We start from the raw sequence: 13,087 nt of genomic DNA, 5'->3' as shown, positions 1-13,087 counted from the left end.
TACGAATGTTGCGGCTGTTGGCCAGTGTGAACGTAGCTGGCTAAGGCAGAAATAGCAAAAATACCAGACACAACTGAAAAATACCAAAGTGGAACCAATTTCGAAGGACGGCTATGTTAATACCCTTTAAAAGTAAAAGCTTATATTCTTTATTCTGGATATCATGTTTTATAAAATAAAAACATATGTTACACTTATATTTATGTTAATTGAAAAATAGAATAGATTTCTAATAAATTTGATATAATTATCTGTGAGAAAGCATTGAAACCAATTAAAGAAAAACGCTGCTGTTTGACTAATAAAATGAACGCTTGGCGTGCATCAATTCGTTTATTGTGATTGCCACTGGTAAACAAGTGATTCCGAGTAGCTAACTCCTTGCGTTCGTCTGCTCCACGGCACGTATTTGCTCCTGGAGCTCCTGGATGTGCTGCTCGAACTTCTGGATATCGCCGGTGATCTGCTGCAGACTGGTCAGCACGTTCTTCAGTTTCTCGCCATCGATTTGTACCTCCAGTTCGCGGATCTGCTTGGTCACGTTTCCCGTGAGGGAGACGCAATCGACCAGCTCATTGCAATTGGCATGCAGTTGGGCCAGGAGCTTGTAGGCCCGCTTCGCGTGGAGATCATGCTTGGCGCTCTGGAAGAGCAGGTCGTCCGTGTAGTTGAACTGGCGCTGCAGCTGGGCACCCACGACATTGAGCTGCTTTTGGAGTTGCCGCGTGTCATCCAGAACTTTGTAGATATCCGCTCGTTGCTTGCGTATGTTCCCAATGAATTCGTGTATCCTGCGGGTGTACTCCTTGCGAGGTGCCAAGGACTGACTGGCGCTACACAGGGTGGCATTAAGTTCGTTGTGCTGTTGGGTCTTGGCCAGAAGCTCCTGCTCCAGCTGCTCAATGCTGTTGCGAATGCTCTGGACCTCCTGAGCCTCCTTGGCGGTCTTAAGTTTCTCCAGGCTTTCCAGCAGCGGTTTCCTGTAATCCTGCCACTGCTGGGTAAGCGTGAGCCTTTTGCTTTGCGTGGATTCTAGCAGGGCCTCCAATTTGGCCAGGTTCTCCTCGGAATCGGCGAGAACCAAGGAGGTGCGTTCGTGCAGTTTGAGCGTGGGCTGAATGCGACTGATCTCCTCGCTCGCTTTTGTTTCCCGCTGTTTCAGAGCTGCAATGGCAACAGCGTGTGCTTTGCGTTCCGCTAGCAGGGTTTCGCATTGGACTCGCAACTCCTGGACTTTGTCGCTTAGTTCTTGGATGGGTGAAGCCTCCTCCTCCCCCGCACTGGCGGTCGGTTGTACGGTTGGAATTAGGGGCGTCACTGGATCCTCACTGCTCACGAAGATAAGTGTTGAATCCGGCAGTATCTGGCCCCACCTGTCCAGCTCATTCTTGTGCAGCACCGAGGCAACGAGATCCGTCGAGGTGGAGGAGGTTTGCTGGAAGAGATTGGGTGCCTGTTGATCGAGATACTGCTGCTGCTCCTTGGAACGCTCCTCGGGATTGGCGGATGGAATGTTGAGATTGATGTTTGGTAGAAATTCAATGCCCAGGCTACTGCAACCGAGCAATTTGCGATTTCCCACGGAGCGGGCAAACTGTGGCACCCAGGGTGTCTTCAGTTGCTGGGCAAGCTCCTTTCGGATCTTTCGCTCCAGGAGTTGCCTGTGGCTCAGGGTTTGCGACTTGCTGGAACCGTCCTCTGTGCCTTGACGCTCCCGCGGAAGTTGCTCGATGAGAAACATCAGCAGTCGCCGCAGCTCCACGGCATTGGGATACAAAAAGGTCTGATAACCAATATCGCCCCTATAACCGCTATCCTTGCATCCCTGCGCCAAGGAGCTGGCCACTCCGAAGCGCTGGGCCATCGCTCCGCCGGGCAGAGACCGTGGAAGCTGCAAGTCTGGACGAATCTCCGCCAGACAACCGGAGACTGCTCGCACCACTTGTTCCGGGGTGAAGTCGGACAGCTCATCCGTCGGCTCGATGGCCGCGTCCACCTGGTGCAGCTGGTGCATGATTATCTTGTCCACTTCGTCCATGATTCGCTTTATTTACTATTTATTTTCGCATTTTAATGGGAGAGTTTTTTTTTTTTGTGACCCACTTGTGACAGTCACCGCGATTCGTGAACAAATTGGTACGGCAACGTTAGCGGGTTTCTGGAACCGATGTGGCAGCACCATTAAATTCAAAAAATTGTTGTAACAAATTTGTTTGTTCTAAAAATGTTATTTCAACTGCATTAAAAGTAGTTATTTAATTCGGTTAACGCACCTGCCACAAAACAAATAATTATACTCAAATAGGATTGGTATTCACTTAATATTTACTTTGAAAACATTTTTGCAGCTTTCTAAGGTTCTAAGGCAATGTTGACATAGATCTACTTATATTAACGTGAAAATAATAACATATTTATTTCTTGGACAATTCCTTCAATAAAAAGGCAATCCTTCTTTGAGATTAATACAAATTTCGTCATGTTCGAAGATATTCTTGTGTCACCCCCTTTTATTTTTAACATTTACATTTACTGTACCCTGAAATTTTAACCCTGACACGGTGTCTTAACGTCATTATTTTATAACCAACCCTTTGCCCGTGATTGAGCGAAATACTTGCTGATAAATTTTTACAGCAGACAGGGCAGAAAATCGTCTTTGCGGGCACGCAACCACAAAGTCTAATTGAATTTGGTAGGCAGCACAAAATGCGATATAAACGAGGCATCGCGGTGATTGGAAACAGTTCAGCCCTGTGGCGCACACAGAGCGAAACGGGTAGCGGTTAAGGCGTATCGGTTAGGAATCGGTTCGGTATCGGGGTGACCGGTATGGAGCCGCTGTGTAACGCCAGTGAACCGCCACTTCGCCCGGAGGCACGGAGCTCTGGCAACGGCGACTTGCAGTTCCTCGGATGGAATGTGCCGCCGGATCAGATCCAATACATTCCGGAGCACTGGCTGACCCAGCTGGAACCGCCCGCCTCCATGCACTACATGCTGGGCGTCTTCTACATATTTCTCTTCTGCGCCTCGACAGTGGGTAATGGCATGGTAATCTGGATCTTCAGCACATCCAAGTCGCTGAGGACACCATCCAATATGTTTGTGCTAAACCTGGCAGTCTTCGATCTGATCATGTGCCTCAAGGCGCCGATCTTCATCTACAACAGCTTCCATCGAGGTTTCGCCCTGGGCAATACCTGGTGCCAGATATTCGCCTCCATTGGCTCCTATTCGGGCATTGGAGCTGGGATGACGAACGCGGCCATAGGATACGATCGATACAATGTAATCACCAAGCCCATGAACCGCAACATGACCTTCACCAAGGCGGTGATAATGAATATAATCATCTGGTTGTACTGCACACCATGGGTTGTCCTGCCGCTAACCCAGTTCTGGGATCGATTCGTGCCAGGTGAGATTGTGTGTATCCTTAAGTTGAAAACCAGGGATTTCTTAGAAGTTTTATTTATAAATATCTGAAATATTCATTTTTTTCCGGAAATCATTTTGTAAAGTTCCTAAAACACACAGTAAATTTTTAGGATAATGGTGGGTGCTATCAAATAGTAGTGGGTGCCGGCTTGGTTTGCCACTGAGTTCCATCGTGAGGCAGAGGACTCCTAATGCTGGGCGAGATAAATGTCCACAGGCCTCGTTTTCCCATGAAGGCCATGAAGTTGCCTAGCAGTCCTTGATTGTATCTATGATCCTTCGGCGTATAGAATGTGGTATTCAGATACAGGACTGGTATCTGATATCCCAACATTATGAGTGAAAGAATCCAGGCATAGATGTTGATAACGAAACTTATGTTCAGTGCTATTAACTTCCAGCTCATTGGTTTGAGAAATAGGAAAATGCTTGAAAACTGTAATAAAACATATTGCCTCCGAATTTGTTCATCAATTATAAGCAGATTTACATGCGTTGCCAATGACAAGAGTGATCCAATATGCATGTAAACTGTGAACCAGAAAAAGTACCTTTGGAAAGATATGTGGGTAGATTTACAATAATATCGCTGTCACCAGTGACTATTACCTGTAATTATTGTGGCCAACGCAAGTCGCAGTGAAGATGCAGTGATGATCCCGCCTCAGAATGCAGCATTCACACACTTTGCAGTGCCAGGATCTGAGCTGTTTTCAAATGTTTTTAAATGTTTTACAACCATAAGGATATTTTATAACCGTGTAATGGAGTGATCGCTATAGTCGAGTTCCTTGACTATCAGATACCCTTTACTCAGCTGGTGGCAGTGCCAAGAAGAAAATTAGGTATTTTTAAAAAAATTGGTTGTATAGTAATCAAGATCTTGATGTTCATACGGACAAACGAACGGACGGACATACGGATATGTCTAGATCGACTCGGCGACTGAACTAATACTGAAATACTTTACCGGCACTAACATCTGGCAGTGGTCACAGAAGTGCCACAGGTGCTCCTCCTCTGGGCACGGAATCTGCCGATCCTTGGGCAAGGAAGACACCGCAGAGGATTTGCGATGGCAGGCTAGCATATTTCCCAACAGATTGTAGACAATGAATAGTGCCATAAGCCAGGCGATCTTTAAGAACAGTCCATCGGGGTCGTATATCTTGGGCAACATATAGAACATTTCCACCGATAAAAAAAGTACCGTTCCCACTAGAATCAATCCTACTGCGCTGGGATGTACGATCTTTGCGAACCGCTTCGGATTGGCGTTGGCTATGTACTTGCATCCTATCATCATGAAGCACATGGTTTAATAAGATATAGTAAGAATTATGAGTTTTATGTGAAATTCTAGGGCTTGTTTTGAAGTAAGCAAATGACAAGTATCTAAGTGAAATAAGGATTGTAAATAAAATTCACCGGATATGAAACCCTATCCAAATTATATATGAAACCCTTAATTATAGTTTTCAATCCTTTATTCGTTGCCAAATGTAATTCCTAAATCCATCAACACACTCTTTTGAATCATGGTGATCTTGAGTGGTTCCTGGGAATCCATATGGCTAGCACATGTATCAATTCAATATGCACTTATCTAAACACGCTAACAGCTACCAATCAGCGACGTTCAATTTATAGGGGGGCAGAGATACGGATACGCTAGTGGTTAGTTGGTATGCTCGTGCACCTTCCTAATGACCACGTTCAAGGCGAGATTACCATCCTCGGAGAACAGTTCGACGGTGTGCTTGTTGAGCACCAGGAAGTCGGCGTTGGTGAACGATGAGAAGTTCTCACGGATTGATCTTGGCTTGGATTGCCAGCGGAGAGTGCGATTATAGGCATCCAAGGAGATATTATACACAAACTCGGCGGCATCCTTCATGGAGCCGATCATACGGCAGGCGGTGAAGTACTGCTGACAGCCTTCACCCAAATTGATCTTCTCCAGCGAGAGGAGGAAGTGCCGCCCATGGCAGGACTGCACCATTGTCCAGTCGAGGGCACCCTCCAGATTCACATTGGTGGCCAAGAAGATGATGTCGTTGCCCTCCATGGTGATCACGTTCTCATGCGAGTTCATCAGGTGCTGGTATACGTCCCTCAACGGTCCCTGCCAGGAGCACTTGTCATCCGGATACGGGCAGAAGTACGGACGGCAGTCGCAGTCCTCCTCGTGCTCGATCTTCTCTGCGTAAGAAAGCCGCGCTCTGCAGCCGAAATGCGAATGCTTGCAGGGAAAGACCAGCTTGGAAGCCACCTTCTCCATTGCCAGGCTGCGGATGTTGGTCATGAACACCCGGCAGACGGGGCAAATGGTCAGCTTCGAGCGGCAGGTGGAGCAGATGAGGTGGCCACGCGGGCACTGCATAATTGGCGGCATTATGTAGCCAAAGCACACCGGGCACTCCAGCAATGCCATTATAAAGTCGTCTTTTGCACCACTGCGTGTTGTGTCCAATGGCCCATTGGCCACAATTCCCGACTGCACAGCCACCGAGTCCTTCCGCCTAGACGGCACCAGTTCTCCGGCAGCGGTTGCGTCCGGGGATTGCCGCTTGACCACCACAACGTGCGTGGTCTCCTCCGGCGGCACGACCAACGCTGGTGCCGATTGACGACGAGTCAACATTTCTCCGGATGCCGTTGGAGATTCAATTGTCCTTTGCGGACTATCCCGCTCAGGCCACGAATTCAACTGGAGGCGTGAGTTACGAACAGACATCTGTGCTTCAGCCAAAAATAAATACGCGAGCTATTAATCCTAATACCTAACAACCAAACGATTCTGAAGAATAAGTGCCGATCCAAATTTTTTTTACTTTTATCTGAACACTGAAATTTTGGTTAAAAGGATTCGAAAATATAATCTGTATACCACAATACAACGAAGCTAAAAGTACACTGAGCTACTTTTACTTCGGAGCCTACTTACTTGAAATAAATTTAAAATCAGCTTAAAGAATTATTTTGAATATTTGATTAAGTATCTCTAAGATAACCTCAACCAAACGACTTAATCTTTAAGTTGCTTCGGCGTTGTAACATTCAAAACATTTACCATCAATTGCTGCAACTTTCCAAATCGCATTAGAAGTAACGCAAGTATCTCAAAGATAATCCAAACTAAACAGATAATAACTGATTTAAATCGACAAGTTTACAAAGTGGCCCCTAGATTAATTTCAATAATTAACGAGCATTGTTTACTTTTACTAAACATGTTTATTTCAGTTTTGTAGTTTTGTGTCTGTGTGAGTGATCTCATATGGTAGTGGCGCGGTAAATCGGCGCATTAAAAGCTAATTACGGTGCAGATGCTTAAAATCATTAATTTTTCTTCCGTTTTCGATTGGGAAACGTTGGCCGAATGGAAATCAAAACCAAAACATGAGCCAAACCGGGGAGATCGTCTAAACTAGATAGAAATTTAAAGATTAACATTGCTTTTTAAGTTTGGGGCGACTGGGGGGGAAAATGGGAAGGGGCAACTGTCTTTTTAGCATTGCGAAAAAAATTTTCTTTTTTTTAGTGTGTTTTTGTTATTTTGTGATGGTTTGGCATGAACAAAATTGCGGGTCGCAGTTTCGTTTAGGCTGCAACTTTCAAACAACTCTCGAGTTATTACAGATTATCGCTATCAAATATTACTTTTCTTTGTGGTTTCGCTTTTGCCGCTATCGTTATTGTTATTAGGTTTGTTAATTTCGTTAAACTGTTCGTTTTACTTATTACCATTTACAAGTATTGTATAAAATAATTTACATTAACTAAACTAGACTTTGCAGTACATGTTCGAGTGATGAGTGACCTCCTCGCCTTTCTTGCCGTTCTCTTCGTTTTGGTGAGTGGGTCTGTGTTCCTAGCGTTCACTGTAGTGGGTGGTGGGCACGTGGGCACGCGCAGGCAGCTCTGCTCCAGGTGTGTGGCCCTTACGAACTAAATTAAACTAAAGCAGAACCCCATGAACTAACAAAACGGGTAACACTGAAACTTTGAAATATATAGTATTCTGTGTGCGGTAACTAAAAAATCATGTCCTAGAACTAGAGTACCAATCGAACCGATTAGACATACAAACATACAGGTCAGCCACGATTTTCGCATTCGACAGGAAACTGTGTTAACTAAATCCGCGAAATCTCGCCAAAAGTATTGGAAATTTTTCAGCAAATGAGTCGATTTACACACACTCATGAGCAAACAGAAAATCAAAATACGAACTTTAAACGCGGTTTTACAGGTTTAACGAACGTGTGCAATAAACACTGAACATCACTTAGCAATAGCTTTCAAACGCTTTCCATTTCGATTTGGAAAATTGTGAGTCTCTTAGCCAGTTTTATATTCAGACAATTTGTCATTGGTGTGCGAGCACAAAACAATCATTTTACCTAATTTATAAATCAAAGAAAACTGCGATATCGTGTCGAATGTGATAATCGAAACAGCCTGATATTTCCATAGATATATATACATATGCATGTAAGTGGCTCTTAGAATAGAGAATCATTTTTATAAAACAACTCTGCAAAACTCATTCTTCTTAATCTCCAGACTCACAATCTGTCCACGAGTTAGACGCCTGATGCGAACAGAGGGCTATAAACTATATATGTATTTGTATCGGAATAGTAAACACAAGAAATGAAAGAACTCGACGAATTGACAGTGCGTTTAGACCAGAGATATGGTCACGTTGATGCCCAGGTTGCCATTGTCGGCGAACAGTTGCGCAATCGACGTGTCGAACACCAGGCAGTCCGAGTTGTGAATTGCGGAAGCGACGCCCTCGTGAATCGAACGCGGCATTGCCTCCCAGGTCAGCCGGCGTCGGTTTCCGTTCAACTCTAGGCGGTAGACAAAGTTCTCCGCTTCCTTGCGCGACCCTATTAGCTGAACGATTGCAAAGAACTGCTGGTGTCCGTCGTACTTCTCCTGCTTCTCCAGCACGAGCATAAAATGGTGGCCGAAGCAGGACTGCATCATTACCCAGTCGACGGCGCCGGGCAGGTTGATGTCTGTGGCCAGGAACACGATGTCCTCGCCCTGCAGCGTTGTAATGCTCTTGTGCGACATCATCAGATGCTGCATGACTAGGTCCAACGGGCCCTGCCACTTGCAGCTGGCGCCCGGGCACGGACACAGGTAGGGCCGGCACTCGCACGTCTCCTCGTGTTCTGTCTTTTCCGTGTAAACCAGCGAGGCGGTGCATCCGTAGCCGGAGTGCTTGCACGGGAACTTGACGTTCGAGGCAACCTTTTCCATCGCCAGGTTGCGGATATTCGCCAGCGGACCGCGGCAGGTGGGGCAGCAGGTGAGCTTGGAGCGACAGGACACGCACACCAGGTGCCCGCTGGAGCACTGCAGGATCGGCGGTAGCACATAGTCAAAGCACACGGGGCATTCAAACAGCGAGGTCAAGTCGGCGGACATGCCCGCATCACCGCCACCGGCGGACGACAGCGAGGAGCTGGACGACGAGGATGTGTTGGCCGAGGACGTGTTGCCGGCACTGGAGGATCCGGTCGATGTGCTCGTGTTGGGGGCCACTCCCGTGGCACCGGCTCCTGCTGCTGCTGCTGTCGGTTCGCGGCGCTTCGGGTTGATTTTATTGGACATTGGAAGGGTTCTCGCAACGGCACGAATGTGTCTACAATTCTTCTGGGTCCCTGCAATTCTCGCCAGGTTCAGGTTCTTTGCCCTCCCGGTTGCTTCGACAACGGCTTTCTTGTGCTTATTTCTGAAATGAGATACAATCACAAGTCGGTGAGTAATGCGGCCAATTTAGTCATAGCAAAAATTTGTTTCTTTTTTTTAATTTTTGTTCGGTCAGGGATAAGAAACTCCAAAAAACAATAACCTACAATACAATACACATATCCCAACAAATATAGTTTGTTACGTTTAAGCTAAGTTAACCCAAAAAGAACATATAGCAAACAGCAAAAAAAAAAAATCATAGAATAACACACTGAATAAATGCTGGTATAAAATTGAACATATGTTATGAGCTTTCTATCGATTTTGCTGCTTAAGTTCGGAACATACTATTGTTCTTTCCTACTATTTTGCCCAGTGGGACATGAGTAATATTCAAGCTTATTTTTCGATGAAGTAATAAACTTTCCATTAAAATGAAATGAATGCAAACTGTTTAAGCAAATTCTACTCAATTGCTATAAAGAATGTCGCCCAGCAAAACTACTATCAAAGTGACTTGAGCCTTATTAATTTAAAACTTATTTCACGTAATCACTACTACTAGGTAGTTCGATTTTCGTGCCGCCCAATAGAAAAGCTACAGCGATTTATCATTCGTGACCTTAACCTTGCCGTGGATTCCCAATTGTTGTCATTACCGAAAAAAGAAAACACACGCATTTGCGTGTATGGGAATTGCATTTAAGCAATTACTAAAAGCGGAACGTATCGAACCAGAGTTGGTCTGCGAAAAGCAAAGACACAGCTCGAGGTCGCCGTCACGTCTCCGGTCGAAATGAAGGCCCGATTCCGATTCCAACTCCGAGCCCAACACCAAAAGCCTCTTGGCGGCACGTGTGGAACGGCGCAAATATGTTGGCTCTTATCAGGCGGAGCTGACGGAGCCGACGCTGATGGACGGCCATTAGGGACGTCGACCCATGGCGGGATTGTGGGATGGTGGGTGTCGTGCTGGTTGTAATGGGTGTGGTTCGGTTCCACGGGTTTGTCCACTTTGGACAGAATGGGCACATATGAGTGTGAACAACATGCTGTGGGTGCTATGGTGCGCTTATAAGATAAATATCAATATAAATATAAAGTTTTCGTAATTGTTTAGCTTTGATGTACAAACATAACTTGTTCTCTTTCCTAACGGGAATATACTTATATATTTATATTTCTTATATGATTGCTATCAAAATTGTTTGTCAAAGGAGTTCAGCAATATTTTTTTAGATTCGAAAACCTCAATAATAAATAATATGTTTCCTTATTAACTCAAAACACGCATAAACGTACAAATGCTTAATACTTTATTCTATATATTGGAAAAGTTATTTTAACATTTGCCACTACGAAATTCGTAACTTCGCCCGCATAAACGTAGAATCGTAAGCGCAGGGCACGCAATGAAGAGTGCGTAACGTAACAAATGCAACGGTGAAGTGTAAGGGGAGGGTGGCGGTAGGGGGTGGCAGGAGCGGGGAGGGCAACTCACACACTTACAATACAGACACAGATCGCACACACTTAATTAACAGTTCGTTTACGTTGCGTACCGTTGGAAATGTTCATACGGGGTAAAAATGGTAATTGCCACAAAAGTCATAGCCATGAATATAATTAACTTGGCTTCTGCTTTCATGAGTTGCAAAATGGTAAAATAGAAAACGTAAGTTGCGATGCAAAGCGAAATGCGACTATCTTTCTTTAATTTAAGCCGCCATTAAGTGAGACTAGGCTGCTGTTTAAACAGTAATAACAACTGCGAAATACATAATCGTTGATATGTAAACTTACATGACAGGCTGCCTCCAAGAAATTGTGCCGAGGTATTGGTGGCCCGCTGCGTTGGTGTGTGTCTATGTGTATATATTATTTTTCTTGTTATTTTTTTGTTTCCTTTTTTATCAGTCAGTCAGCCTTTACGGCCATGCACACACACACACGCATACAGCCAGCATGTGTTTGTATATATCCTAGGTGCAAGTTCCGTTTTTTACCTAGCAATTTGTTGTTTTTTTAACCGCATATATATATAACCAATGCAGGTGGTTTTGCTACTGCACACGCACACTGGGAAAATGGAAAAACTGTTTTGATTGCTTTTCGCCTTTTCGTTCACCTTGCAACGAACCGAAACTCGAAATTCAGGCGTGAGCTAATTTCATTTGGCTTTTTATCTAATTTTCTTTAACGCGACCCGCACACATACACATTTATTCATATTTAGCTTTACTAGTTATTTTCGCCTTTTCTGCCTCTGTGTTGATGCTGATGTTGTGTTGTTGTTGTTGCTGCACAAAAATAAACCATTTGCATTTACACACAGGCAGCGAAATGAGTTTTTTTTCGTGTGCCTCACTTTTTCTATATTGCGTTCTTTGATCGCCGCACTCGGCGTTTATTGCACTTGCCCTTGCGCGGTGTGGAATTCAGTCTTTTTCGGCATTCTCCATGTACATTGATCGTGATGTCTGCCTCGGCTGATTAATTAATTAATTTACTCTACTTTAGTAAGTTTCTTCTAATGTCCGCGTCGGTTGCAGAGATGGAACCCCAATTGTCGTCTATTCGATTCATGATAGTCGATTACAGGCAATCGGCAACATCGCAGTGCCTCCTGGTATCTATCAATTGCTGTTATCGATTACTTTACAGCCTTGCCACGTTTGTTATTAATTAATTAATAGAAGGAAAACATCAGTTTTGAAATAATACAAATCGAGTAAATAATTTTTAAAGAATAAAAGTAGTAGTCTGTTACTCTGTTATGCCATGCAAAAATTTTTAAATTCATTAATAAATACAATTTTACTCTCTTATAGTATTTCCAATCAAATGACATAGACAATACAAAATATTAAATAAAAATATCGATAGGCGATACATTGTCTTTGTTTTTCGTGTGTGGCGGGAATCTTAAATGCTTACAAACTTAGTTTGGACCAAGAAATTCGAAGAAATAAATTTTATTAGGAAGAAATTTATGGAAGAGTAAAATTTTGTTTAACAGATATGCAGTAATTAAATATCCTAATACCAAAAATTCCATTATTCTTCATGCATTTCCAGAGGGCTACCTCACGTCCTGCTCCTTCGACTATCTTTCGGACAACTTCGACACCCGGTTGTTTGTGGGCACCATCTTCTTCTTCAGCTTCGTGTGTCCCACGCTGATGATCCTTTACTACTACTCCCAGATCGTGGGCCATGTCTTCAGCCACGAAAAGGCGCTAAGGGAGCAGGCCAAGAAGATGAACGTGGAGTCGCTGCGCTCCAATGTGGACAAAAGCAAGGAGACGGCTGAGATACGGATAGCCAAGGCTGCTATTACCATCTGCTTCTTGTTCTTCGTGTCCTGGACGCCCTACGGCGTAATGTCGCTGATCGGGGCATTCGGGGATAAGAGTCTGCTTACACCAGGAGCCACGATGATCCCGGCCTGCACCTGTAAACTGGTGGCGTGCATAGACCCATTCGTCTATGCCATAAGTCACCCCAGATACCGCTTGGAGCTGCAGAAGCGCTGTCCCTGGCTGGGAGTCAACGAAAAGTCTGGGGAGATCTCTTCGGCGCAGTCCACTACCACCCAGGAGCAGCAGCAGACCACAGCGGCATAGAAACAAGGACAACTCTACCCTAACACAACTGACCATGTAACATGAAAGCCAAGGAAAATGTATAAAATACCGATAACGAAAGTGTAAAACATTAATTTTATAATTTGTAGTGTAACATTCTTGAGTTCGAAATAAATAAATAGTAACTTATTGCAAACGAAGTAGAAAATTAGTCCAGTTTTTCATTTGGAATTCGGTTCTTAGATGTCGTTATTTTGTCACTATTTCTACACTTACCTGTGGAAATGTTGAAATCAGGTCAAAATTTAAATAAAAAATACAACTCTAATCCTAAAAACATTTAC

At 44.4% G+C, this 13,087-nt stretch overlaps 5 protein-coding genes across 5 annotated transcripts; 1 reads left to right on the top strand and 4 right to left on the bottom strand.

Annotated features, from left to right (window-relative positions):
- Positions 1 to 293: 293 nt before the first annotated feature.
- Positions 294 to 2,120, bottom strand: LOC6606024 (coiled-coil domain-containing protein 22 homolog). The gene has a single exon (XM_002030799.2). The coding sequence runs from the start codon at positions 2,036 to 2,038 to the stop codon at positions 374 to 376; it is 1,665 nt and encodes a 554-aa protein (XP_002030835.1). The 5' UTR covers positions 2,039 to 2,120; the 3' UTR covers positions 294 to 373.
- Positions 2,121 to 2,742: 622 nt separating this feature from the next.
- Positions 2,743 to 12,943, top strand: LOC6606020 (opsin Rh4). The gene is made up of 2 exons (XM_002030795.2): positions 2,743 to 3,421; positions 12,235 to 12,943. Exons 1-2 carry the CDS (start codon positions 2,833 to 2,835, stop codon positions 12,780 to 12,782), a joined length of 1,137 nt encoding a protein of 378 aa, XP_002030831.1. The 5' UTR covers positions 2,743 to 2,832; the 3' UTR covers positions 12,783 to 12,943.
- LOC6606023 (probable palmitoyltransferase ZDHHC24) lies at positions 3,490 to 4,830 on the bottom strand. The gene is made up of 3 exons (XM_002030798.2): positions 4,412 to 4,830; positions 4,051 to 4,148; positions 3,490 to 3,992 (listed from the first exon to the last, which is right to left on the bottom strand). The coding sequence occupies exons 1-3, from the start codon at positions 4,754 to 4,756 to the stop codon at positions 3,569 to 3,571; spliced, it is 867 nt and encodes a 288-aa protein (XP_002030834.1). The 5' UTR covers positions 4,757 to 4,830; the 3' UTR covers positions 3,490 to 3,568.
- Positions 4,911 to 6,369, bottom strand: LOC6606022 (probable E3 ubiquitin-protein ligase sinah). The gene has a single exon (XM_002030797.2). It carries the CDS (start codon positions 6,176 to 6,178, stop codon positions 5,120 to 5,122), a length of 1,059 nt encoding a protein of 352 aa, XP_002030833.1. The 5' UTR covers positions 6,179 to 6,369; the 3' UTR covers positions 4,911 to 5,119.
- Positions 7,159 to 11,738, bottom strand: LOC6606021 (E3 ubiquitin-protein ligase sina). The gene is made up of 2 exons (XM_002030796.2): positions 10,960 to 11,738; positions 7,159 to 9,196 (listed from the first exon to the last, which is right to left on the bottom strand). Exon 2 carries the CDS (start codon positions 9,073 to 9,075, stop codon positions 8,131 to 8,133), a length of 945 nt encoding a protein of 314 aa, XP_002030832.1. The 5' UTR covers positions 9,076 to 9,196; positions 10,960 to 11,738; the 3' UTR covers positions 7,159 to 8,130.
- Positions 12,944 to 13,087: the final 144 nt, after the last annotated feature.

The sequence above is a fragment of the Drosophila sechellia genome, chromosome 3L (assembly GCF_004382195.2).
Source record: "Drosophila sechellia strain sech25 chromosome 3L, ASM438219v1, whole genome shotgun sequence".
NCBI classification, from domain to species: domain Eukaryota; kingdom Metazoa; phylum Arthropoda; class Insecta; order Diptera; family Drosophilidae; genus Drosophila; species Drosophila sechellia.
The sequence above is the reverse complement of the archived record's forward strand: the minus strand, read 5'-3'. Positions and strand labels throughout refer to the sequence as shown.

What these genes read in the sequence shown, in the direction of transcription:
- LOC6606020 (XM_002030795.2), top strand. Translation starts at nt 2,833, where the DNA reads ATGGAGCCGCTGTGTAACGCCAGTGAACCGCCACTTCGCCCGGAGGCA. An exon ending in CTGGGATCGATTCGTGCCAG is followed by an intron (nt 3,422 to 12,234) that starts GTGAGATTGTGT and finishes ATGCATTTCCAG; the next exon opens with AGGGCTACCTCACGTCCTGC.
- LOC6606024 (XM_002030799.2), bottom strand. Translation starts at nt 2,038, where the DNA reads ATGGACGAAGTGGACAAGATAATCATGCACCAGCTGCACCAGGTGGAC.
- LOC6606023 (XM_002030798.2), bottom strand. Translation starts at nt 4,756, where the DNA reads ATGTGCTTCATGATGATAGGATGCAAGTACATAGCCAACGCCAATCCG. An exon ending in ACTGCCAGATGTTAGTGCCG is followed by an intron (nt 4,149 to 4,411) that starts GTAAAGTATTTC and finishes ATTTGAAAACAG; the next exon opens with CTCAGATCCTGGCACTGCAA. An exon ending in GTTGGCCACAATAATTACAG is followed by an intron (nt 3,993 to 4,050) that starts GTAATAGTCACT and finishes ATCTTTCCAAAG; the next exon opens with GTACTTTTTCTGGTTCACAG.
- LOC6606021 (XM_002030796.2), bottom strand. Translation starts at nt 9,075, where the DNA reads ATGTCCAATAAAATCAACCCGAAGCGCCGCGAACCGACAGCAGCAGCA.
- LOC6606022 (XM_002030797.2), bottom strand. Translation starts at nt 6,178, where the DNA reads ATGTCTGTTCGTAACTCACGCCTCCAGTTGAATTCGTGGCCTGAGCGG.